This window comes from Macrotis lagotis, chromosome 3, assembly GCF_037893015.1.
Source record: "Macrotis lagotis isolate mMagLag1 chromosome 3, bilby.v1.9.chrom.fasta, whole genome shotgun sequence".
In the NCBI taxonomy this organism is placed as follows: Eukaryota; Metazoa; Chordata; class Mammalia; order Peramelemorphia; family Peramelidae; genus Macrotis; species Macrotis lagotis.
Window position 1 is genome coordinate 224,198,743 of NC_133660.1, and position 26,552 is coordinate 224,225,294.

Below are 26,552 nucleotides of genomic sequence, written 5' to 3' on the forward strand. Positions count from 1 at the left end.
CGTGGTACAGAAATTATTTTCACTTAAGGACTCAGAAACTGGCTTAGCAGCAGTTCAGGGGCTTGCTCAGGATCACAGCAAAAAGACTCTGAAAATGAACTCTTGACTTCAGGAATTCGGACTACTATGGAGCTTTATGTGTACTGGAGTTTTTCCCCCCCAAATTCTTCAGCCCCTGTATTATGCTCAAGAAGGCCTCTGAACCTTTTCTGGATCATTTGGTTTTTCATATATCAAGATTATGTCTGATCTTATTCAGTCAGTAAACATTTATTAGAAATGTGTGCTAAAGGCTAGGTTACAAAGGCAAAAAAATGCAACAATCCCCACTGTCAGGGAACCATCAATCTATTTTAATGAGGTTTATTTTAATTATTTTACTCTCTTTACTGATACTCTAGATCTTTATTTCAATGACCAAATAATGTCACCTAATAATACTTGACACGTGTTTAGATATCCTTGGACTGAAAGAGACAGTAGATGTTAAAGTTTGCTAACAGTGGTAATGGTGACTTATTTGGGGGTCTAAGAAGTGGATGATAGGAGAGATGTTTAGCAGTAATCAGTACATGGTTCCCATATTGTTTCAGATCCATGGTTTCAAGAAAATAAATAAAATGAATTCTTGCTATGTTATTAGCTTTTTGATGGTTGTGAAGATGAAAAAAACATGGCCTCAAGGAACCTCAGGTCTAGTTGAAAAGTCAAATAACAATTTAACTACAGTAGAGGATGTTAGTTCATTACTTTCAGATACCTGCTATTAGTTGAGGTTTGGTCAAAACAGGAAAATCTGGGTACTTCTTACATATGTCCATATAGTAGATACAAGATGGAAGCACATCTCACCCTCATTCTATAACTTTAGGGGTTACTCTTAAGGTTGATTTGTGACTTAACTGATGAGATCATGTTTTGAATTGTTTCCAGAAGGTAAGTTAGTGACTTATTGAGAGTTTAATCCAATATCCTAGGTACCTAATTATTAAAAATTCAATTTTATTTTGTTTTTAGTTTCATATTCTCTCTCCCCTTTCAATTCCATCCCCTATCTTTATTGAGAAAGCAAGAAAAAAGTATGACCCATTATAAACTTGTATAGTTAAATAAAACAATTTCTCTCATTGCCCAAATTTAAATCAGCTCTCCTGAGTTTTATTACCTCTCTGTCTGGAGGTGAGTACATTGTTTCAACATGAATCCTCTGGACTTGTGATTGTTCTTTCTGTTGAACAGAGTTCTCAGTTCTTTCAAAAGTCTTTATAATATTGTTGTATAGATATTTCTCCTGTTTCTGCTCATTTCAGTCTGCATCAATTCTTACAAATCTTCCCAGGTTGTTCAGAAACCACCCCCTTCTTCATTTCTTGCAGTACAATGATATTCCATCACCTTCATATACCCTAATTTCTTTAGCCATACCCTAGTTCATAGACATCCCTTCTCTTTCCAATTCTTTGCCTTCTCAAAAAAGAACTCCTGAAAATATTTTTGAATACTCATTTCCTTTAAAAAAATCTTTTTGGGATGTAGATCTAGTAGTGAGTGGTATTAACTGGGTTAAAGGGTTTCTGCAGCTTTTTGAGCATAGTTCCAAATTCCTTTCCAGAATAACTGGGCCAGTTCACAATTCTACCAGCAGTGTATTAATGTACCTGTTTTACCAAAACCTCTTTATCTATCATTTTCTAGGTTTTTGGGAGAGTCAACTTTGTTAATCTGATGGCTACAAGGTGAAATGGAATTGTTTTAATTTGTATTTTCTCTAATTATTAGTGAGTTAAAGCATTTTTTTATATGACTATTGAGAGTTTTGATTTCTTCTGAAAATTGACTCTTCTCATATCCTTTGACCATTTGTCAGTTAAGGAATTGTTTAAACTATATTAATCCATTTTCCTTTCTGTATAATTATACCCTTTTAAAAACTTATTAATATATTAAATTCGAGAAGATGACTTTTTAAGGCAAGACTCAAGGCAGTTTAAAATCAACAAAGGTTCAGATGTTAAACTTATTATTTCATATACTATTGGCTAGAGTGCTAGACTGAGGATCAGCAAGCTTTAACTTCAGATGTTGTCTCCTACCCTTATAGGGGGCTGTGAGTATCAAGTGAGAGGTTACAGTAAATAAGAGCTTTGCAAAACAGAATGTAAATCTGAACTGCTGCTTTTGTTGTTTCTGTTCCTGCCAAAGCAATAATTGTTGAGAAAAAAAGATTTTAAAGTCTCTCATTTTGTATTTTAAACTTTTTTTAAGTTTAGATGTTTCTAAAGTTAAAGAAAAACCAATTAAAATATGAATTTTGATGATACTTTAAATATTTTATCCACTGAGCTTTGCTTCTTCCAATTAAAAAAATGGCCTTGGCCATTCTGAGGGGGGGAAAAAAGTACAATGTTAATCTTTCTATATGTTTTTTTAAAATGTCATATGAGGAAGGTAGGGAAGAGCTAGAATGGTGCTGAATTGCACCAGTCTTATTCAACAACAAAGTACCTACCTTGTATGGAATATTGTTAGGCAGTGATAGTCACTGTCAAGTATGAAAAGGCCAAACAGGAGGTTGGCTAATCTTGAAAAACAGCCACACAGAAGTTGTCATTGGAAACAAAGTACTAGAGAAGATAGAGAGTTGAAAGTCCCTGCCTTTATGGAATTTACTTGTTTGATAATATTAACATTAGATGTTTACTTTTAAAATGTTAACATTCCAAATTGTCAGTATTTTTATATAGCTAGTAAATGTTAATTGTTTGGTCTACAGTTGAATAACTTCAGTTTTTTTTAAAGTAGTTCAGAGTATTTGGCTACTTCACTTACAATACATTGTGAGTCTATTATTTAGGTTACTTACCCATTTTCTTCAACAGCTGCCTATTGTTCCTTTGTTTCATGGAAGGCTTCAAAAGTGAAATGACTAGGAATAGCTTGATGGTGAGGAAGGGATAGGAGGAGAGGAGAGGAACCAGGAGGAAATTTCCAGTTTTCTTTGATAATTAAATAAATGTTTTCCTTTCTCTTTGGGCAAATGATATGTTAGAATTTGAGAGTTGGAAGGAAAAGTCAGGTTCTTGCTCCAGGGTCCACACAGTGAGTTTCTGATCCCAAAATTGTGCCTACCAGAGTAATGGTGCAGGTACTAATTTGCATAGCTGCTTTATTCACCTTCAAAGGGAGACTATTCATTTGGAGAAGAAAACAGGCAAGAGAATTTTAAAAGGTAGCAGTGAATACTATCTGTAACTTTCTATTTGGTGGAAACTATGTAAAGTCATCAGATTATAGATTTTTTTCATTTGGAAAGGATCTTAAAGGTCACTTTCACCACCTCCATTATTTTATAGATGAGAAGAACTGAAGCACAGAAAGGCCAAGTGACCTATTCTTAACAGTCACATAGGGAAGTGGTAGAGGTAGGATTGAAAGCCAGAAGCTTCTGGTCCATATCTAGTGTTTTTCTCACTGAATCAGAGAGGAGAAGGAAACTGCTCTAGTGGAGCAATTTGCCATCTTCTCGGAAGAAGGTTTAAAAACATTTTTAGAGCCAACTCTTATATCTAAACTTAAAGCCATGCTGTGGGTCAGAGACATTTTAGGAATATTTGAAGTTATGAAATGAGGTAGTTATGTTGAACAAACTTTTTTTGGGGGGGGGTAAAATGCAAACTTTAGATAAGATACCATCTCTTCCCTTAGGGAGCATACTGTCTACTAAGGCATTCTCTACTAGATTTTTCTAATATATTTTAAATTTCTCTGTTTACTAAAGCCTTGAGTTTTACTCTTCACTTAATTGTATAAAAGGAGTTAAATATGCAGATGAATTGATTTAAGTTCTTGATAAATCTACCTTGTGAGCCATCCCTCCACCTAAATGTGCTTCTTCAGCCAGTATTTGACTTAACTATCCTCTTTGCTATTTGTCCATTTTGCTACTTCCTTCTCCTGGAGTGACTTGCTTGTTTTCTCATCCTGACTCTTCTCTATCCCATCTTTCCAGGCCTAGCTCAGATGTTTTTCAGTTTTATACTTTTACCAATGTGTACTTCCTCTGATGGCAGACTTCTGACTCTTCCTGTTTTCCTGCCTCTCCTTGTAGGAAGTGAGTTCTCTTATGTTGAAAATACTTTAAAATTTTATTCTAATTTGTAGGAGACAACTTTCTAGTGGAGAGACTTACCTCAGGGTCAAAATGGAAAGGGGAATTTAGCTAAGATTGTCAGTTGGAAGTGTCCTTGTACCATGTGACCCTCAGTAAGTCACTTAATCTCTGAATGCCCCAGGCAATTTATGCAGTGAAAAAAAATTATACAACATTTTCAGTCTTTATTGATTGAAGGAGTTTCCTTCCAAAAATTGAACTCAGAGGTCCAGATTGCCCTTCTCCTTCCCTCTGATCTCCCCCCTTCAACATTGATTTTAATGTTACTCATGAGATGCTGGTATACAGGAGGGGGGAAAGTTTAGAGGGTGGGGAAGCAGTTGGTATAGGATAAAGAAGTAAGACCTGCATATGTGTGTGTTTGTGTGTGTGGAGGGCTAAATCTGTGATATACACAGTTCAAATGTTGGTCTTCTTAGCTGCCTCATGTCTCTAGTTACACAGTCCTTTTCCACCTTCTTCCTCTTTTCCAACTACCTTTAATGTTGTCTTTATCCAATAGAATGTCAACTCTTTGAGGGTAGGAACTGTCTGGGTGTTTTTTTTTTTAATTGTATTTTCCATTCCCAACTCTTAGCATAGTACCTAGAACAAAGTAAAACCTTAATACTTAATCTTTGTTCTTAAAATTGAATATTACAAGGGGCACCTAGGTGGTGCAGTGGATAAGCACTGGCCCTGGAATCAGGAGTACCTGGGTTCAAATCCGGTCTCAGACACTTAATAATTTACCTAGCTGTGTGGCCTTGGGCAAGCCACTTAACCCCATTTGCCTTGGGAAAAAAAAACCTAAAAAAATTGAATATTACATATTACTTTATCTGCCCCGGCACTTAATACATGTATTGCATTTAGTCATTATTTTCATAAATGTATATCACTGAGCTCTTATGGGAAGAGGAGTTTTACTTTTGATTATCTGTTCTTTTCTTGCAAGTTTTATTTAATTGAATAATTCCAATTTCAGTGGATTTTTAAAATGGAGGCTCTTTAAATTTATTCCTGAAATATTTGCTTTCAAACTGAGGTCTTTATCTACAGCCCAGTTAGGAAAGAGGAGGGAAAGGCACCTGGGTAATTCAATAGTTAGAATGCTGGACTTGGATTCTGGGAGACCTGTGTTCAAATTTGATTTAGAATAGTGGTGCAACCCTGGGCAAAGAGACACCTTTCAGCCTTAGTTTCCTCATCTGTAAGATGAGGATAATAATGCCTAATTCCCAGGGTTGGTGTGAGATCACAGATCACTTAGCAGAAGTCTGAAGGCGCTCCAGATAGAATAACTTCTTACATAGGATTATTTTTATAGAGAGTAGGAAAAAGCTAAGGACTAGATCAGTAGAAGAAGGGTCAACAAAGCTAAATACTGAAAGAACTTCATTTTAACTGTCTCTGATATTGACTTCTTGGCTTTCTAATGATAAGAATCCTAAAGACAAGAATTGTCCATGTTCTGGAGGATAAAAATTAATGGGTCTGTATTAGATCTATTGCAAAATGAAAAAACTTAGCAGTATCTTACTATGGTATTTTGTAGAGGACTGTTAATTATAGAGTGGTCATATAATTTTATTTCCAGAATTGCTGCTCCATTTGGTATTGGACATTGCAGACTATGTCTTTCCTTCTGCCTACCTTCTTTAACTTTAGTGACACTCCCCTCATGGGTCTTAATCTTCTCTGTTTCCCTTGCTGGTTTACTATCCTCCCACTTAAAAGCGGCTTCTTCAAGGTTGTGCCCTGGAGGGATTTGTTTGTTTTTTTAAATGCATTCTTCCCTAGATGACCTTTTCTGCTCCTGTGGCTTCAGTTGTCTCCCCAAGTAGGTGATTTACAAATATGTATGTTTGAATTTTTGTATATACTCATATTTATCTCCTCTCTTCAGTTTCTGTTAATGGGATCCTCATTTCCCTGCCTATTACTGTTGTCTTCAGCTGCCATTTTTGAACTTGCTGAGCATGGTTGTTCAGTGATAGCATCATGGATCACAAGGAGATTCCTGGAGGCCATCTATCTAGTTCTGCCCCCATATTCTTCTGAGGAAGAAATTGTGAAGAGATGTGCAAGACTGTGACCAGGGAAGTGGTGGCAGAGCCACCATGTTCCAGTACCTCTCCCATGTGCCCCTTCTTTTTTATTCCCATTGCTCTACTCTTAATTTAGACCAGTATTCATGGAGAGGAAGAGATGAAGCATTGATTAAGCATTTTCTATATACTAGGCACCTCAGGGGAAGAAGGTGTCCTTTCTTTACTATTGAGGAAACTGCCTATATTATGGTTCCTTTAGTTGTGGAAGGACCTCACTAATTGGTTTCTTCCTTCATCTCCAGTTCATCTGGAACATTGCTGCCTGACTAACCTTCCTGCCCCCCCCCCCCACCGTTTAAAAAAAACAAAATTTTATTGGTTTTACTTCTTGCCTACTAACTATAATCTAGATTCCTTTCTGTTCCTTGAACACATGTTCTTCCTTCCCTTCTCGTTTTGGACAGGAGTCACTTGGGCATCTGCATTCGATTGTGGCTCAGCTCTCTTGCTTTTTGAGAGAGTATGAGCATCTATCTTATTTAGAGTAAGTCAGTCTCTCAACCAACAGATTGATTGAATTCTTAGTGTCTTCTCAGTGTTATTCCAGGCACTTCTGTTATTCTACAGAGGTTCCTGTGACCTCCTTTCCTTCCAGGAAATTGATTTTTATATAATTTTAATAATTTAGAAATGTTATTTTCTTTGAACCTGATATTAATTTTATTTGAAAATTTTTTAGTTTTTTTTTTACAAATTATGGATATTCAGTTTTGACTTGGAAGCAAGTTAGGGTTACAAATAGACTAAAACTATATGCTTGTGATTAGTGTGCTTTCAAGAGAAATGATAGAGCTGGGAACTCCTTTGTACAAACATTCATTTGTTATATTAGAGTGTGTTGGCTTCTCCAGCATTGGCTGCTCTAAGTAGATGAAAGAAAACAATTTAAATTGTATGGATGGAGAAAAGTGGGTGATTAGACAAAGCAGAGGCAAACTAAGTTAGACTAGAGTGTAAGATCATTAAAATGGAACTGAACTGCTTTCCTAAGCTTTGCTATTTCTGTTAGTGGCATCCCCATCTTCCCAGTTATTGAGGTTTCCAAACTCAATCATTCTTAACTCTGCTCACCCTTTTTAACCTCCACTCATTCAGCTACTGTTTCTATTAAAGTTTTTAAAAATATGAACCAGAATTTGTCCTCTCTCCCTTCAGCCCTTTGCCATTGAAAAAAGAAAGTTTCTTGTGACAACTTTACACAAATAAACAACTTGTTGAGTTTTTATAAATTCACAAAAAATGAAATGAGTAGAGCAATTATGTAATAGCAACATTGTAAAGACTTTGAAATGTGTCAAAACTCTCCTTTTACACCTGTCCATCATTGCAAAAACTAGTAAACTGATGCTGTCCTCATATGTAAAAAATGTTTAGGTTCAAGAATTAGTTTAAGTAAGTGCCTTTTCTTTTATGAGTCTTCCCAATAATTGCTGGTATTCCCTAGTAGTCTGAATTGTGAATATTATCTCTGTGCTCCAATTACTGGTGCAATGTGCATGTTCTATCCATTCCTACTCCTTAAAGAGTCAGAATTTCCTTTTTGTTTTGGAATCCTCAATTTGTTTGTAGTAGGCACTTAAAAAATATCAGTTGTATCGAATTAATCACAGAAACAATGTGTTCCACCTATCTAGTTTTTAAAAATGAAGAAACTAAAACCCATAGAAGGGAAATGCCTAACTACCAAGGTCATTCAGTGATTTCTTAGAGGCTAGGACTCTACAAGTCTCCCCTGGTTCCATTTTCTCACCACTATGGCTTCTATTTTTCTGCTCCTCCACAAATTATGTGGTGAAAAATAACTTGGAAACTTCATTGGAAAAATCCAATTCTTAAATCTCTCCTTTTAAAGAGAAGGATACTAGTTTATCTTGCATGAATGAAGAGTCTAGTATAAAATGGAAAAGTCAGCAATAGGAACAGACAGGTTTGAAGGATAGGAAAGTGAATTTCATTTGTCTCTAATGAAATCTATTTTCTATATGTTCCAGCACGTTGCCTTTTTCCTTCTAAACATGTACATATATATTTTTGCATGTTCTAGCTGGTGTTTTTTGATCAGATCTTAGCAGTCCTTTCTTTACTATTTTGGAACCTTTCTGAAGGAAAACAGATATAGAACTTCAGTGGCTAGTATTCAGAGTGAAGCTTCTTAATTTTATTAGGGATGAATTGTTTATATTTTCCTTTAAATAGTCTAAGTTATTGAGAATATTATAGTGCTTAAGTGTTTAGTATTATCCACTGGCATTCTGTATGTTGTCTTAATTCTACATATCACAAATAGAGCTCATTGTCTCTCCTCTAAACTAGTTTCTTCTGATTTGTTTCTTTGTGTGGCACCACCATTCACTTTGTACTCCATTATTTGTTGTGTTCTTTGTAACTCAGACTTATCTGTGACCTTTTTCTTCCCCTTAACTTTTCATTTATCATCATCTTTCAGATTATGCATGTCAGATTTTGTTGCGTCTCTCACATCTCTCCCCCTTTTCATGCCTGTTGCTACCATATTAATATAGGCTTAGACCAGGGGTCTCCAATTTCTTTTTGATCATGTTCCCCTCTCAGTTTAAAAAAAAGAAAAATGTGTTGAGTGCACAATATGTATATAATTATTTATAAATGTCATATGTGTACTACTGTCCTAATTTTATATACATGTTCTAAAACTTGAGTGAAATAGCTATTTTAAAGGATGAGATAAAGATCAGATATTTGATCCTAGAGATAATAGGGACCTACTGCAGTTTGGTTAGGAAAATAATATGGTGAGACCTGGATTTCACTTTGTCAGTTAATTGAAGAATAGTTTGGAGAGGGGAGAGATTTGAGCCAGGGAGACACCTAGGTAGGAGGTACTGCAGTAGTCAAAGTGAGAGATGATAGAAACCTGAAGTAGGGTGGTGGTTCCATAAACCGAGAGAATGGAACAGATGCAAATGATATTGTGATGATAGCTGAGATTTGGCAACTGTATATGTTATGTAAATGGGGAGTAAGGAGTTGAAGATGATACTGGGGTTTTGAACCTGGATCACTGGAGGATGGTGGAACTTTCAATAGTAGTAGGAGAGTTCAAAACAGGTGGATTTTGGGGAAAGGGAATGTATTGAGATCGCTAATGAAGCTTATCTTCTCTGACACTGTCCCACTCTAAATAAAAAAGAGGGGAAGGTGAGAGGCACCTATAGCCACAAAGTTATTTTAGGTTAGGAAATGGTTATTATATGCTGAAGGGAAGAGATAGAAAATCTGGTGCTGGTTCAGAAAGGGAGAACTTCAGAACTTACACAGAAGAAGGAGGGACAGAGTGGGATGAGTGTAAGAGGATAAGGGAAAGTAGGATTGTATTGGAGAAGAACCAGGATTGGAAAGAAAGTGAAATGTGTCCCATCTTTGTAGCCTTTGAGAATTGGTTCCATGGAATCAGGCCACAGCCTAATCACTTTGGTGATCATAAGATTGCAATAACCACCTTACAAATAATGGGATTTCAAACTGGAGAGATAATCCCCTTTTTACAAATGAGGAAACTAGAACCTAATGAGGGGAAATGACTTGCCCAAGACCACATTGGGTGGGACAGCCACCCAGATCCTGTGACTCTAGTCTCCTTTTCTGTTTCTGCCCTTTCACAATCCTTTTGATCCATTCTTTTATAAGCTCAACAGAGTGCTGCTCTTCATTACCTGAGGTCAAGTCCAAACTCAACTTAGTAATTACTGATTTTTCTCTTATTACTCCTATGCACATCACACTGGGACCAGACAGGGCCCTGATCTGTCTCCCATATGCTCCCTGTGCTTTCTTTGCCTTTGCTCACATAGGGCCCTGTGCACTGCCCCTACCTCTTTAGGCCTCTTGACTGTCCCTGATGATCTACCTCATGCCAACTTCCCTCTCAGTTTCATTTAGCACAACAGTGATTTTGTTTTTTTTACATCTCTATTGGCACTCAGGTAATATTTTAGAGATATTGGAGGTTACTATGTCCCCTTATTATATGAAAGTAAGGACTGTATACACTTTAGTGAATTAATGAATGCAGAGCTCTTCATTCTCCATGTTAATGGAAAGTGAGTTGAAAGGTTTTTTTTTTTTTTTTTAGAGATTTTTAGAGGTGTTATGTATACCAAGGTAACTATTTTGGTATGAGAGATGATCCTAAGATTTTGTTTATTTCTTTGTCTTTGACCTGGTAAGACTTATAGTTGTATTTAAGACAACTTGAAATTTTTGAATTAGAATGGATCTGGGGCAACCAAGTGGCTCAGTGGATATCCCTGGAGTCTGAAGAACTTGAGTTCAAATATGATCTCAGACACTTAATTAGCTGTGTGAGCCAGGACATGTCACTAAACACTGATTACCTCAGTTTCCCATAAAATGAACTGTAGAAGTTAATGGCAAACCACCCCAGTATTTTGCTAGGAAAATCTCCAAAATGGGGTCATGAAGAGTTGAACACAATTGAAATGACTAACAGCACCAACATAGGAGATGGGCTCAGCCTTTAAGGAAAACAGGCAGAGAGAGGTGAGGTTTAGTTGCCCATTTGTGGGCACTGTAGGACAGGTAGCCTTTAAATGTGCATGTAATAGGAGCAGAATATTTTTTTCTTTCTTCTTACTTCCAAATAGCCTCATTGTTTTTAGGTAAGAACAAAACAAAGTCCCTGAAGATGGGGGTAGCTTCATCTTCTAAGGTTCCAACTAAACCTCCATTTCCAATAGCAGTAAATTCCAGAAAGTTAAATTCTTCAAAGCAGACTCTTTGCTGCTTTGAAAGAATTAGTATAGCTTGTCATCTGTTATCAATTAGTGTTGAAAGGTAATGTTGAAATATTGAAACTTGTTGTGCCATTACTGTCTTCCTGGTATGATGACTTCCATTCACGTTTGTACTCCATCCTGCTTTCCTCAAGACATCGTTGCTCTGAAATCTTGGTGTACCTTTGAAGCACTCAGTTATTATTCTCTTTGCCTAGAGAACCCAAAAGCATATTTTCCATAGAATTTCCATGTTTGAATTACCTTGTCACTAAATTGGAAGAATTTTTTTTGAAAATAGCCCGGAGAAACTTGAAATGTTCTTATTGCATTAGATTTTACTGTGTACATATTATTGTATTTGTCAGTAGGTTATCACTTTTTATCCTGTGATAATTTAATTTCTGATAAATGTTTGAGGGTGGTATAGTAGATGGAGTTGGCCTGGAGTCAGGAAGCCCTGAGTTCATATCTAGCCTTAGACACTTAATAGTTGTATGACTCTTGCCAAGTCATTTCACCCTGTTTGCCTCAGTATCCTCATCTGCAAAATGAGCTACAGAAGGAAATGACAAAGCACTCCAGTGCTTTGAAATGACTGAACAGTGGCAGTGTGGTGACCCATAGTCCTTGCTATCTGAAATGTATATTGTTATTATTATGTGGTGATAATTTAATTTCTGAAGTTGATAAAAATGTACCAATCTATAGGAATCTATCTTACCCTAGAGGAAAAAAGGAGGCGAAAGGGATGGGAAAAAGGGGACGGGGAGAGGAGGGAGGTGTAGGTGATAGAAGAAAGGGAAGATTGTGGGAGAGGGTAGTCAGCAGATTCAACATACTTCTGAGGAGGGACAGGGTGAAAGGAGAGAGAATAGAATAAATGGGAGTGGGGAGGAATAGGATGGAGGGAAATACAGCTTGCTATAGCAACTGTGGGAAAAAATATTGAAGCAGCTTCTCTGATGGACTTGTGATAAAGAATGCAATCCATCCCAGAGAGCTGATGGTATCTGAATACAGACTGAAGTACACTTTTTTCTTTTGCTTTATTTTTCTTGAGGTTTTTCTATATTTGTGTGGGGGGGGTTATGTTTACTTTTACAAGTCTATTGTAGTTTTGTTAAAATAAATAAAAATAAATTAACTGCTAAAAACAAATAAAATTTATTCCCCCACCCCAAATGGATCAATCTTAGACAGTGAGGCCCTGAACTCAAACCGTGGCCTCAGATGCTTGCTGAGCAACTTGGTTTTGGACAAGTGGCTACACAATGTAACTCCCCCCCATGTGACTTATCCACTGTTTCTTTATATCATTGCATTTGGTATAAAATGTTAAGAAACTTTGTCATGTCTGCCCATTTCAGTGAGGGAAGGAGTGGACCCTTAGCTTAGGGATCATAGGATCACAGATTTAGAAATAGGCTTGGTCTTAGAGGACATCTAATCTATCTCCATCCCTATCTTACAGCAAAGGAAACTGAGGCTCAGGAGGAAAGTGACAACAGTAGTCACATAGTAAGTGGCAAATTGAACCCATTTTAGGTCATATTAAGTGAGTAATATTTGAACCAGTAAATCACCTGGATTTATAAATGAAGGTCAGATTCTGACCTTCCTCTCAAGCAAAAGGTTTATTCATATGGAGGCTTTCATTTATTCCATGCCTGGAGTGAGAAGAATTTCCAGGCCTGGCTCAGGGAGGTGACCTTAACAATGTATAATGAATATTATATTGAGTTGCAGGGTGTCCATCCCCATCTCATAGGTCAGGAAACAGAAGGTCATTCAGTGACTTTGTCTTGAGCTCATACCTGCCTACCACAAGTGGGGTCTAGGATATGAACCCACATTAATATGTATTCAGACTAGATCTTGTGGCCAGGTCAAGCACTGACTTTGGGTAAGGCAGTATGGAGATAAGTGAGGAGAGCGCTCCTTCCAAAACACTATTCTCCCTGAGGGCCAGTGATAGGTCTGTCTGTAAGAGCTTCATGAAACTTGGGATTTTTTTAAACTAGAAAGAAAAGTTAAGTAGTTGTATTAGTATCTTTGCTTATGGTGTTTTGGGTTACTTATTTTTTTAGTGCACATGTTTTGTCTAGTCATTCAGTTTTTCTTAATCTTTTTTTTAACCATATAGACTTATTTTCTCTTTAATTTTTTTACATACATATTCATTATCCTCTGTTGAAAGGGATCATCAGTCAGGTTGGATGTGTAAAATCACCATTAGCAATATAAAATACAAACTTTTTTGGTACATTGACAATTTCAGAAGTTTTTATATCACAGTGGGGATAACAGTTCCTATATTACACGTTATATAAAAATAATTGTTTTTGGGGGGTATGAACACAGTCAAAAGTAATGGCCTGATGGGTTTGTTAATTACTTTTTGGAAGTGGATGCCTTCTTTGCAAGGTACCCCCATTCTCTGTGAGTATTTAAAGCTATTTCATAGAAAACTTTGAAATTTCATTAACACCTGCTTTAGAAAAATGCTGATTGTGAAGTTTATGGGCCTTAAGAAGTCTCCTTAAGAGGAACCGAATTTTCTGATTCTGCTTTTTTGTGTAGGGAACACCAGGAAAGTCATGAACTTGGATCTCTGATCAATCCCAGTAGCTAAAACATTATTGGAAGCTAAAAGTGCCATGTCTTTGAAACAGGATCATATTTATTCAAAAACTGGGTTGGGGGGAGAATGGTGGACAATGTTGGAGAAACTGCAATTGGGATAAGATGTTAAGAAACTTTTTTTTGATAATTTTTTTTAGGGTTTTTTTTTTGCAAGGCAATGGGGTTAAGTGGCTTGCCCAAGGCCACACAGCCAAGTAATCATTAAGTGTCTGAGGTCGGATTTGAACTCAGGTACTCCTTATTCTAGGGCTAGTGCTCTATCCACTATGCCACCTAACTGCCCCAATAATTTTTTTAAAAATAATTTTTATTGTTGATTTCTGTATTTTAAGACTGAGAAAGATCTTGAGGTAACCTCATCTTTCCCTTTGCCTCTAGACAAGACGATACATAAATGTCCATAGAGTCTTAGCTCATTTTTTCTTCTTGAAAGTAATTGTTAAGTCTTTGCACAATTCCTAAAGGACCCCAGACTACCAGGGGCCAGGCAAAAACTCCTCTGATCAAGAGTCTGGGAGTCCTGGCCTTGTCCTACACTGGAAGAAAGGGCTTTCATGGAACATGGAGGTATATAGCACAAGAGAAAGGAACCTGGGAACACTGACCATGTGACGTGGAGGTATTCTCTGAGATGTTAGAATTTCTTTTGTACAAATTAATTTTATCATTTGTTTCTAAAAAAGATCTTTCACATGAATATTTTTGGTCACAACATAAGGATGCTAGTAATGTTAGGATAGACTATCCTGTTTTAAAGATGGGGGATGTTTTCTGTGGCCCTTTTTCTGACTCTTTACTTCTTTTGCCTCCCAACTTGTCCCCCTCTTGCTTTTAAGAGTGTAGATGGGGGTGCAGCTAGGTGGCATGGTGAATAGAGCACTGGTCCTGGAGTCAGGAGGACCTGAGTTCAAATCTGACCTCAGACACTTAATAATGGCCTAGCTGTGTGACCTTGGGCAAGTCACTTAACCCCATTGCTTTGTAAAACCTAAAAAAAAGGGGTGTAAATGGGTTGACATCTGAACCTGGTTTCTAATTCCAGAATTTTATCATTTGTAAACCATTCAACTAGACCACAGTTAGGAGTGGAGTATAAGGACATTTTCTAGATTGAGAAAAAAGTGTGTGATTTTTCATGACTTTAAATTTGTCTTCCAGTTTTCCAGTGGTTTAATTCACAGAGTAAAAATGAATATAATTTTTGGTAGGCTGAATCTGAGGATGATCTTGAGGGCAGGACAAGAGAACCAGGCATTTTGTTTGTTTTATTAATTTTTCTTCAGTAGTTTTGATCTTGATACATCTTTTAACCTTTTAACTTTAAGATTGGAATTTTTGACCTTGGATCCTTCAGATCTTGTACTTGATCAGAATGCTTAAGACTTTTTGAGGAATGGAATCTGGAATGCCTTTGCAGCCTAGCCTCATAGGAAACTCGTGAGAAATTCCCACCTACCCCCTTTCTCCTCCACCCCTTTTAAGAATTTTGCACCAGTTATTTCCTGATCTATCTTCCCTTGTTACAAGTAACAACTACAAAATACCAAGACAACCACAGTTTCGGATGGTGTATGCAACATTCTGCACCTGTATATAGTCTTATTTCTTTAAGACAAGGAAGTCCATTTATTTCATTATCTATTTATTCCTCTGTTTTCTTTTGATTGCACAGGCAAATTAGAACTGCAGAATTACTGCCTCTGAGCATGTACTTAGAATAGCAATTCTGATCTTTTTGTGTTCCTTTGCTTTTTTTCCCCCTGCAGCTCTCCCAGCTGCCTTTTACAGTAGATTTGTTTTTTGAATTTTTCTCATTTTGTTGAGATCAGTATCATCCAGGAGGGGAGTTCCCAGTGTGGAAACTCCCTTCACCTGAGCATATTGCTAGCTTGTCCAGGACTTGGTGTTTGGGGCCACTGAGATTATGTACATGGCTGTGCAGCTAACAGGTATCAGAAGGAAGAAGCAAATTTAGAAATTTCAGATTGATTCCAAGGCTGGACCTTTATCCATGATGGTACAATACTCATTAAATTGATAATGTTTTTAAAAATTTGCTTACATTTATATAGCAATACCAAAAAAAAAACCCAACTTCATCCTGGCAAAGTCTTTTTCTGTTTTTTAGAGCAGATGACTCTGGAAAGTTAGCATTCCTAACAACATTTCAAATAGAATGGTCTTTGAAACAGAAATAGATACAAATAGATCACTAGAATTTAAGGAATCCATTCATTTTTGGAAGTTTATTCTAAAATTGTATTTAATGATTTGGGGAAAGAGTTGAAGGTATAGGTAGATTAATCATACTTGTATATTTTGAATTTAATTTTAAGGTCTTTTGGCTATGATTATTGAAAGTTGTCTAACTCAAATTAGGAATGTATTTTCTTTTAAATTTACCATGTAGAAATTTATCTTGTGAATCTAATATTTGTTAAATATAATGTTTTAAATTTTTAGGTGATTATTTGAGGAATTAACCATTTACATCCTCAGTAGTTTTAAAATTAACTTATTATAGTTGGCTAATGTGCTGAAAATATATTAAAACTCATTAACATACAAACTGGAAACTACAGGAAGAAAATAAAAGAAGAAATTGATTGAACAAAAATATATATAACATTTTGCCAAATTAGACATATTTACAAACATAGTAAAACCATTACATAGTAAATCATGTACATTTGCATTTTTAGAGCTCTGTCAGATCTGAGTAATTAATTCTCAGGTGTATTCATTTAATGGCATATTATAAATTACCAGTTTTCCCCAAACATTCATGAATTAGGCCAACCCTTTCTGTTTTCTTCCAATTTTTAAAGTAAGTTTTTATTGTTTTTTTGGATCATGGTTTACATTTCCACTATGGAAGATAATTGAAAGATGGAAAAATGCTTACTTTTCTAAATATTAACGTCTTAACTTTTGATTGAAAGAGTTTCACATTCTTCTATTCACTAGCTTTTTAGCAAGGAAACCTCTTTTGAGACTCTTAGAAACTAAGAATCTTTTATGATGCAAATAATGCCACATTGAACACTGGAGGATGTAAGTCCTACCTCACCTCCTGATACCATGGATTGTAGATGGCTTTGAAAAATGCAAAAAACTAAAAGTAAAAAGGGAGCTAATGAAACACCTTTTCCCTTGAATCTTTCAAAAGAAGATAGTTGCTGATCTAGTGATTTTCAGAATGAACTTTCTTGGAAGGAAATTTATTTTTATTTTTAGGGGTCATATCATTGATTTATAATCTAAAAAAATCTTAAATAGTAAAGGATAGTAGAATTGGAATAAATCTTGTAAGAGGTGAGGCTATGTAGTTTATGTGGGTTGAGTAATTAAATCTGGTCTTTATGCCATTTGCTTACTATGTTAAATTGTTGATTTAAGCTTTTTTCAATTAATGGCTTAATTTCTCCATCAAAAATGAGAGAATAAAGTACTAGATTATAGGATGCTTGTTAAACAACTAAAAAAATTGATGCTTAAGAGAATTTTATCAATATGTATAATAACTAAATACCTAAGGTGATGACATATAGTTGCATGTGATCATTTCTCTTTACAGAAAATTAGGTATGAACCCTTGAAAGTATCTTTGGAGTAAACTCTTCATCTGTAAAATGGAAGTGTGAGATTTGAGACTGACTAGTATAGATCCAGCAATGGCCCAAGATTTGTGAAGTGGGAGACAGAGGAGCACCCATGCTTGTCAGTGTGAGCAGTGGAAAAGGGACCCCTACCATGGTAACACTAATAACAGAAAAGCTACAGAACCAGAGCTTGGATGATCTCACCTGTAAAACATACAATATTAACCTGGTAAGTATCTGCTACACTTCTCTGACTATTTCTCTATCTAAAATGCTAGTGTTTGCCCTCATTTGATTATCTCCAGTTTATGCGTAATGCATCTTGTTTGTGCATAGTGTTTTCATGATGCCTCCTTCCCCTTCCCTTTTAGACTGTGAGTTCTTCAGAGGCAGAGTGTGTTTGTATTCCTCAAACTTAACCCAGTGCCCACAGTATAGATACTTATGAAAGCTTATTGGTTGACTGATGACATTTGGAACTGTAGCATACAGTTTGAGATCATTGGAGCAATGCTGTATAACATCTCAGGTGATTTTGGTAGATTTCCATTTCTGAAGTCTGGACTTTGCTACTGCTTGTTATTAGTTTAGAGACTAATTAGTTGAGAGACTAAGTCACTTCAACCTTTGAACCCCCACTTCCCTTAATAGTAAAAATAGTTTGGTCCAGATATTTCCTAAAATCTCTTAGAGTTTTAACATTTGGTGATCTTAGATATTGATTGCATGTCTCTCTCCCAGGACAGATTGCTTTTATTCTCTAAGTGAGGTAAAAAGATCCCTTTGTTCTAGAAACAACTTGAAATATGCAAATTATTTTAGTTCTCCATAATTAAATGCAAAAATTAATTGAAAAAAAATTTTATTTTTTAGGGGTTTTTTTGCAAGGCAATAGGGGTTAAGTGGCTTGCCCAAGGCCACACAGCTAGGTAATTATTAAGTGTCTGAGGCTGGACCTGAACTCCACGGCTGGTGCTCTATCTACTACGCCACCTAGCCGCCCCCAATATATATTCTTAATAGTTAAATATTTCATTTTTCAGTGTTGACTACTTTCAAGTGAGAATTTTTACCCTTTTTCATCATCTCTTCAGGGTATAGATAGTCATTTTAAAGAAGAAAAAAATTAAGACTTAGATTAAATGACTTGCCTATGGTCACCATACAACCATCAGTATTTGAATGCAGTTCTTTCCCAGTTCAAAGATAGGCAACCTTCCCTTTCTAACTGCCAGTCATCCTTCTAGTCATAGGTCTGGCCTTCTTGTTTCCCCATTCAGCAATCTCAATGATCTCCAGGGACTCCCTGATGCTTCTAAGGGTAGATACAGATTTCTTAGCTTGATGCCTCCCCTTTCAAGATTTATTTCACATTGGTCCAAACTGTCCTCCTTTCTGTTCCCTCAAAGCCAGAATACTCCTTCCCACCCCTCACCTTGAGGATTCTTCTTTTAAGGCTCAGTTGAAGCGTCATCTATTTCTTATTTTTCTCCTTCCTTGGTTTTTCTTATTTTTTTCTGATTTGTTTTAATACCCTGTTCAATGTTCATTGTTGTCTGTCTTTCTTATGTTATATGGTACATTTTATAGAACAGTGCTATTTGAATCAGTTAAACTTAGAATTGATTCTCAGAGAAGGAGAAGGAATCTGAGGTGAGAGAGTAGGTCCAGTAAAGCCCAGTATATGAGGGAAGAAGGAACTGTGGAAAGGAGAAATCTAACCCTGTCAGGCAGATGTCATGTCAAAATGTGAATATTGGATGGGCGTAAAAGAACTTCCTCCTTTCCACTGCTGTGGTCCTTCAAATGCAGGAAAGGTATATTGGTGGCTATCATATCTCAGCAACAATTGTATTTGAACTTTTCACTATATCTTGATTGTATCATTACTCATTGAAGAATGTGATACTTTTGGTTTAATATAGGCTATTAAAGTATTTACGGTGTGTTTGTGTGTGTGTGTGTGTGTGTGTGTGTGTGTGTGTACACATACATTTGTACACTCCATTTTTTTTCCCCTTAGAAAAAGAAACATGGAGAATGATATCTTTTGTCTTCTTTTCTCAAGGTATTAGAATGAGATCATTGAAACTGACTAGGATTAAAGGCCTCAAAGTATGAGATTTTCTAAGCCTCAGGATTATAGACCGAGAGAAGGACCATTAATTGTTTTTTTTTCTTTCCAAGTAGAATCTATTTTGTGAATTATAGGTTTAAAAATTTTTAATAGCCAGATGGACCTCTTTCTTCCACCTAGCACATTCTTGGACCACAAAGAAATTTCATCCTTAGTTTAAAAAAATAATTGGAGAGATCGATCAATATATGTTAGGATTATTTATATATCAAAGCCAAATATATATCATTTGGAGATCATCTAGTATACTGCGTTCCTCTATTAAGTATGTGTGCTGTGTCATTGCAGACTGGAGCAAAGTTCTTCCCAGTTTGTTGAGGTTTCTCTATCCTCCTCCTCCCTCCCCTCTAGCCTGTGCAGTTTTTTATTACTTCCCTCATTAGACTTCTAAGTTGCCCAACTCAAGTAATGCCAGAAGTCCTAGAAAGAGGGGAAGAAAACTGATGTATCATCCTTCACTTGCAGAATAGGAATTGGGATCTTGGCTATTTTTAGTAATAGTTTATGCTAAAGAGTCTACCTAGTGAGCAGAGGCAGAGCTCCATGCCTAGAGCTACAGGACCCAGTGGAAAAAGGCTCAGGCCCTGCTTTGCAGAAGCTTATCCTCAAATTAGAGGGAGTCTAGTGGGAATGGGGAGTGGGACTGGGAATGACCAGACCTGGACAAGGGTGTGTGCTGCACAGGGCCTATAGTAAGATCTGAGCCCTAGGAAAACCTTAAATGCTTTCTTGCTGGGTGACCCTGGGTTTGGCACAGAACTTCTGTGCCTTAGTTTCCTTATCTGGAAAATGGGAGTAATAAGACCTACCACAGAGCTGTGAGAGTCCAGTGAGATTATATTTGGAAAGCATTCAGCATCTAGTTAAAACATGGAGTGAATGCTACATCAGTACTTAGGTCTTTAAACTCCCTTCTTCCTCTCTCATTTAGTGGCCCAGATGAAGGACTAGGTGCCCCCTGGGATAGGGGTGGAGTGGAAGGCTGGAAGGCAAAAGATACTATTGAGAAGTAGCTGCTTGAAGTCAGACTCCATTGGACTGTGGTGGCAGTGATAGCATGCCCTTGTGTGGCCCTGCTGGTGGTGTTCCCCATACTGTGAGACCAACCAGGCAGGGCACAGAGCAGTCTTCTGTCTCACACAGCCCTTCCCCTCTAGCCCATCCAATTTGTTGTTCCTTCAGTGGTTTGAGGGAAAAAGAGGACAGTGGCAACTGCCCATCTGTCCATCCTCATGCTTGCTCTGTTTCTCCTGTAAATCCAGTGCTCCCAATGGTCATGGGGAGAGAGAAAAGTCCCAGAAGCTATATTATAAAGTGACTCTAATTTAGTTTTAGAAAAACCTGAACAATATAAGTTTATAATACTTATTGTCCTTTTTACCTTTGATGAGGTTGTTTTGACGCTATATTCATCATTTTGAGAAGTTTGACATGGTAATAGTGAAATGTGTCCAAAGGAGAAAAAGCTGTCATATTGTGAGGGGAATTTCTAGTGCACTGGGGTGGGGAGTGAGGGGGGGTGTCTCTGAGAAGAGACTGGATGGTCACTTGTGGAAGAAGATGGGTTGGGGTTTGGACTCAGTGACTTCTGAGCTCCTTTCCAGCTTTAGATGAAAGATTTTCTGACTGGTGACCGCTGAAGCCTCTCTAAGATTGTGTATTCTCACAGGAGAAGATGGGCCCTTGGCTGCAAAAGCTGGTTAATATGACACACTGAGCTTTACAAAGTTCAGCTCTTTTCTGAGGAGAGCTTCTGATTCTCTTCTGAGGAGAGCTTCTGATTCTCCTCTGAGGAGAGCTTCTGATTCTCCTCTGAGGACAAGGACTGTTTAGCCCTTCACTGCAGTGGACTCTGGATTTGGGGTCAAGAACCTGACTGACATAGTTAGTCTGGAAAAGTTGGACGGAGCTTCATTCTCCTCATTTATAGAATGGGGACAACACTCTGCCTTGGAAACTTGAGAGTGGTGCAGCAAATGATTAAGAAGAAAGAGGTAGCAGGGCTTGGGAGAAGAGCTGCTGGCCTGGGAGTCCTGGCTCATATTCTAGTTCTGACTCCCCTGTTAATTAGCTATGGATTTGACCTTAGAAAAGTTACTTCATATCTCAGCCTGAGTTTCCTCATCTGTAAAATAAAAGGATTGGGCTAGATTATCTTAGGACTTCAATGAAAGGATTTTGTGATGTCTTGAGTTTTGTATAAAAGATAGTCAAAGTGGTTCCATTGAAAAATATTAAACCTTACAAGTTTCAGTTGAAACAACTTGTGCCATAATATTTTATACAATCCTTGTAAGATAGGTAGAGGTGACTAATAGTTGGGCCATTTTTAAAAATTAAAACAGAAATATTGAGAATCACCAAGCAATGGCAAGATACTCTTTTAATGCAGTTTCCTAAAATACAAGTTTGTGACTGTAAAATAAGGTTACAGTCTTTCTGGGTGGCTTGTAAACTGGCTCTGCGGATCTGTTCCAAAAGAAGAGCTCCAAAAATATGTTGGAGCAATGGCAGCCTCCCAGGGGGCGGGCCCTGGGCAGCACATTGAAGGTCACTGTTCATTGGCATGGAGAAGTTCTAGTATATGTGAAAAAAATCCATTCTTATTACTTTGTCATTCCACATCCACAGCCCCCTGCCTTTTATGACCAAACACAGTTAGGCTATTGTTTGAATCCGTGCTTACCGTGATTCAGAAATAATTTTGAACTATGCTTGAAATGTGGAGTTGAAGAGAAGGAGGAGGAGGAGAAAGATCTATGTCTCTAGATGCTCTTTCAAAAAGCTGAACAGTTCTTAGAGCCAGAAGACCTTTGTGTAATTAATCTTTGAAAAGACTGATTACAGCAGTTTAAGTACATTGTCAGTGTTAGAATTTTTCTTTAAGACAGGCTTGATGGGACTTTTATCTGTGTTTTTTGCAATGTTAAAGGAGTAAATAAAAAAAATGAGAAAAAAGGAAAAAGAAGCATAATTGACCTGCTCCTCTTCAGCATGTGGATACTGTACTGAGAAATAGGGGATGTGTGTAATTGTTCAGTAAAGACTAGATCTGCCATTGGCCTTTTTTTGGTATTGGGGAATGGTGGCTGCAACATTTTAAACTCCTTTTTGGGACTATTTAGAGGTTGTGAATACTTTGTCCAGTGTATTAACACTGAAGTGACCCTGCTGCCCCTGTCATCGTTCGATGAGTTCATTGCAAGATCTTGAGCCGATGCTACAGAAAGCTGGATCTGACAGGCTAGATGCCACTGTCCTTAATCAGATGAGCATCACTGCTTGTCTCTTCAGCTTGTAGAAATTGAGCTTTGTTTGGCCAGTGGCCAGCATGCTTTGGAGCCTGCCTGAATAAAATGGGCTCAGGGAAGGTCACTATCAGTGAATAAGATGGGAAGGAGTTTGAGAATCGAGTTTGTTTTTGAAGGTTCTCCATGTACACCAAGGTTGATCTGCTCAGACCCAGACTGAGAGGATTGTAGTTGTAGCTATTCCTAATGGACCACACTTGGTCTGATACATATTGGAGTAGCTTGGGCCAGGCATTAAAATTTAGATTAATTCAACAAACTTTCAAGCATCCACTTAATGTGACAGGTCTTGAGTGGAAGGTTTAACAAACATAGCCTGTGTCACTGTGTGCAGTCAGAAAAAGGCTGCTGCCCCTGTGTGGGGGTGATCCTACCTGTCCAGATCATATGAGGGTGGAGGGGAGGGGGACAGATGATCTCAGCAACATATAGAGACCTTGAGAGATGCAGGTGTCAGGCAGGATCCAAACCCCCCTGCCTCTGAATCTAGAAAGGGAGTTTATTAGGAGATACATCGTGTAGCTGGAGATGTCAAGCCTGGGCAGCTGTTTGAAAGTATTGGTGAGGACGAGTGCAAGTCGAGGGTGATTTTGAGATTGTGGATCTGGAAGGGAGGAGAATGAAAACCATTTTGGACATGTTGAATTCAGGGTTTGAAATTTGCTTTGAAATGTCAACTAGCCATTTAGTGATGAGAGACTGAAGCTTGGGAAAGAAACTAGGGTTCTGTAAATGATCATTGAACCCATTAGTGCTGGGGAGGTCACCAGAAGAAAGTGTAGTTAGAAGATAGCCTGCATCCAAGTCTTGGGTTGGGACTCAAGAGGTATTGCAGAGAGGAGGAAGCAGATTTTTTTGTATGGAAAAACTTTGGAGTTCAGTGTGTGTGGGTGTTATGGTAAAGCTATGTAGCTTTATGAAACGTTGAATACAGCTGAAATCATTGTGATGGTTTGAGTATTGGTTCTAGAGACTTTGTTGGATTGGGTTTTTTTTTTTGTTTTTGTTTTTTTTGGCCGTATTTCCCATTGTCTTAACCCTGAATCTCCAGTTCTGGTGACTCTGGTGTCTCTACTACTTCTCGGGTCACATAGAAACTTCTCTGTTTGGCCTTTAAAACTTTTCATAGTTTGAACCTGACCTATTCATTTGTTCTTTGGCTAGCTCAAGACTCCTTTCTCTTTTCTGTGTAATGGGCCCCTTGGGTAGCTTGGGGAAACTCAAGCCTCATTGCAAGTGTTCTTAAGTTCATCATAGAAAATTTACAAGATTAAATAGAAACAGTTTATATTGAAATAATTATTAAAATATTTCAAAAAAGAAATTCATGGTCATGATAAAAAAAAATCTGATCTAGTTAAGCTGGCGTTCTTGCTAATCTTCATGTGAATTCTATCCTGGCTTTGTAGACTGCTCCAAGTTTGTTATACCCTCTGTCTTCACCTCTGCTTCTTAATGTCCTTCGTGTCCTTAAAGACTCAGATCAAGTACTACCTCCTACATGAGGTTTTCTTGAATCTTGTCTCCACTTCTCACCAAATTAGTTTTTATTTATTTAGTAGCTAGATACTTATTTTATATGACCTTACATGTACCATCATTTCTCCTGAGCAAATGTTAAGCTTCTTGAGAGCAGAGGGAGCATTTTGCTTTTTATCTGTGGTCCTCAGCAGCACAGTGCTTACTTAGCACATAGGCACTCAACAAATGCTTATCAATGGATAGATCTAAAATTAAAGCTTAGGCTTTGATTTGTTCCTTCTGGTTCATTCTTCTCTACTTCATTTTAAAACCACTAGTAGAAAGAGTGATTGAATTGGCCCAGCTCTGGGGGATATAAATGTGTTTGTATGATTTAATTTTGATCAGTGCAGGAAAATTGCCACAGGATTTATTAAGACTTGAACTCTTGCCTTATCTAAAGAAAAGAATAAAATGACCTTTGTTAGTTCCTGTTCAATAATAATAGAGTGTAACTTTTTTTCTGATTCAGAATTAACTTGTCTTATACTTGATGAACCACTTAACTTCAGTTCTGCATAGAAAATTTAGGGTTTTTTCTTTTTTTAGGTTTTTTTTTCTTTTTTTTTTTTGCATAGAAAATTTAAAAATCCGAAAGCTATATGAATGTGTTCATGTTATTTAGTGGAAGTGACATAATTAGAGTCAAATACTTGGGATCAAGTCCCAGCTTTGATGTTTCTTAGTTGTGTGATCTTGGGCAAACTTTACTTTCTGGTCTGTAAACTTAGGATGGTGCTTCAGGGAATCTCAGAATTTGAGAGTTGGAGGGGGCAGGCTCTGTGCAGAGACCATCTTATCCAACTTATCCATGTCAGAGAGAAATCCTCACAGTGACCTCTCTAGATAATAAGTGGTTGTAGAGCCAAGGAGAGGGAGTTTGCAGCTCTCACGGTCTTCTTGGCTAGGCTTTCCCTTTTCCTTCAACAGTCTCTTATTTGACAAGGTCCTTCATCATCTGGATGCTGTCCAATTTTATCATTGTCCTTAAACTGTGATGCCCAGATGTCTGAATGCAAACTGCAGTGGCCTTCCTTATTACAACTCAAGAGTGTAACTTTTTTTGGCTGCCCTCTCACTGCTTGACTCCTTGAGCTTGCATTCCACTCAGACCTCCAGATCTTTTTTAGAATTATTGTCTAATCAGGCCTTCAGACTTGATTTGTTTGTACCCAAATCCAGAATTTTATATTGATCTCTCTTGAGTTTCGGTGGAACCAGGGTTTATATGTGATTTGCTATAATTTCTGTGCAGTACAGAGCTATGTGAATTCCATGACAGATGATGGTGTAATAGTTGCTTTTAAGAAAGTCAGTGGAAAGGGTTGATATTGGACCTTCAGCCAAGAAGCTCCTGTAAATTTTGACCAGATTCCAAAGGATCAGAGATTTCTTGGAAGTGGATGTACCCTTTTGGTGCAATCCCAGTTTCCTCTCTGCCTCTTTTCTTATTCTTTTTTTGTTTGTTTGTTTTTTGAGGCAATGGGTTAAGTGACTTGCACAGGGTCACATGGCTATATAAGTATTAAATGTCTGAGGCTGGATTTGAACTTAGGTCTTTCTGATTTCAGGGTCAGTGCTCTATCCACTGTACCACCTAACTGCCCCCTCCTTTGCTATTCTTATGGTAGAAGGTGCCAGGTCATGAGAGTGTTCATATACTTTAATAACATTTTCAAATATTCCTAGTTCATTTACAAAAAAGTTTGTTTCTCCTTTGAGACAGGATTCTTGAGAGTTCACCATCCTATCTCAAAGGCTGGTGAGCCAAAGAAGTGATTGGTAAATGTTTAATAATTATTGTGCATTGGAGAATGTTTAAGATTTGCCCAAAAGACCATCAAGATTAATGGTAACCACAATGTATTTGTAGATATTTAAGATGAGAGGGTGTTTCTTTTATGGCTTTGTTTACCTTTTAACTATTACCTTTTGTCTATTTGGTAAAATATCGCTTTCAGTGAAAACATGCCTCGTTCCTGAAAGTATGGAAGGGTTAGTGTTTGAAATTGTATGATTTTTTTTTTTTTGCAAGGCAATGGGGTTAAGTGACTTGCCTAAGGCTACACAGCTAGGTAATTATTAAGTGTCCAAGGCCAGATTTGAACTCAGGTACTCCTGACTCCAGGGCCAGTGCTCTATCCACTGCGCCACCTAGCCGCCCTGAAATTGTATAATCTTGAGAAAATTTCCCAACTTTTTGTTGTTTTTAGTGGCAGGCAGTTTATGCAGGAGAAGGAGATTGCTGTGGATTCAGGTGCCTCAGGTTCAAATCCTGATTCTTGACACTAGCAGCAGA

The 26,552-nt window shown here is 37.4% G+C and overlaps 1 protein-coding gene across 2 annotated transcripts in view; it reads left to right on the forward strand.

Annotated features, from left to right (window-relative positions):
• The window catches only part of FAM53A (family with sequence similarity 53 member A), a 105,371-nt gene that overhangs the window by 7,247 nt on the left and 71,572 nt on the right, over window positions 1–26,552 (forward strand). The window contains exon 2 of one of the 2 annotated variants that reach the window (XM_074229960.1): window positions 17,260–17,513. In XM_074229960.1, the coding sequence (XP_074086061.1) occupies window positions 17,397–17,513 (117 nt within the window). In that variant the 5' untranslated portion in view covers window positions 17,260–17,396. Of the gene's footprint in view, window positions 1–493; window positions 17,514–26,552 lie in introns of those variants that run through there. The other variant, XM_074229961.1, reaches the window with a different exon arrangement.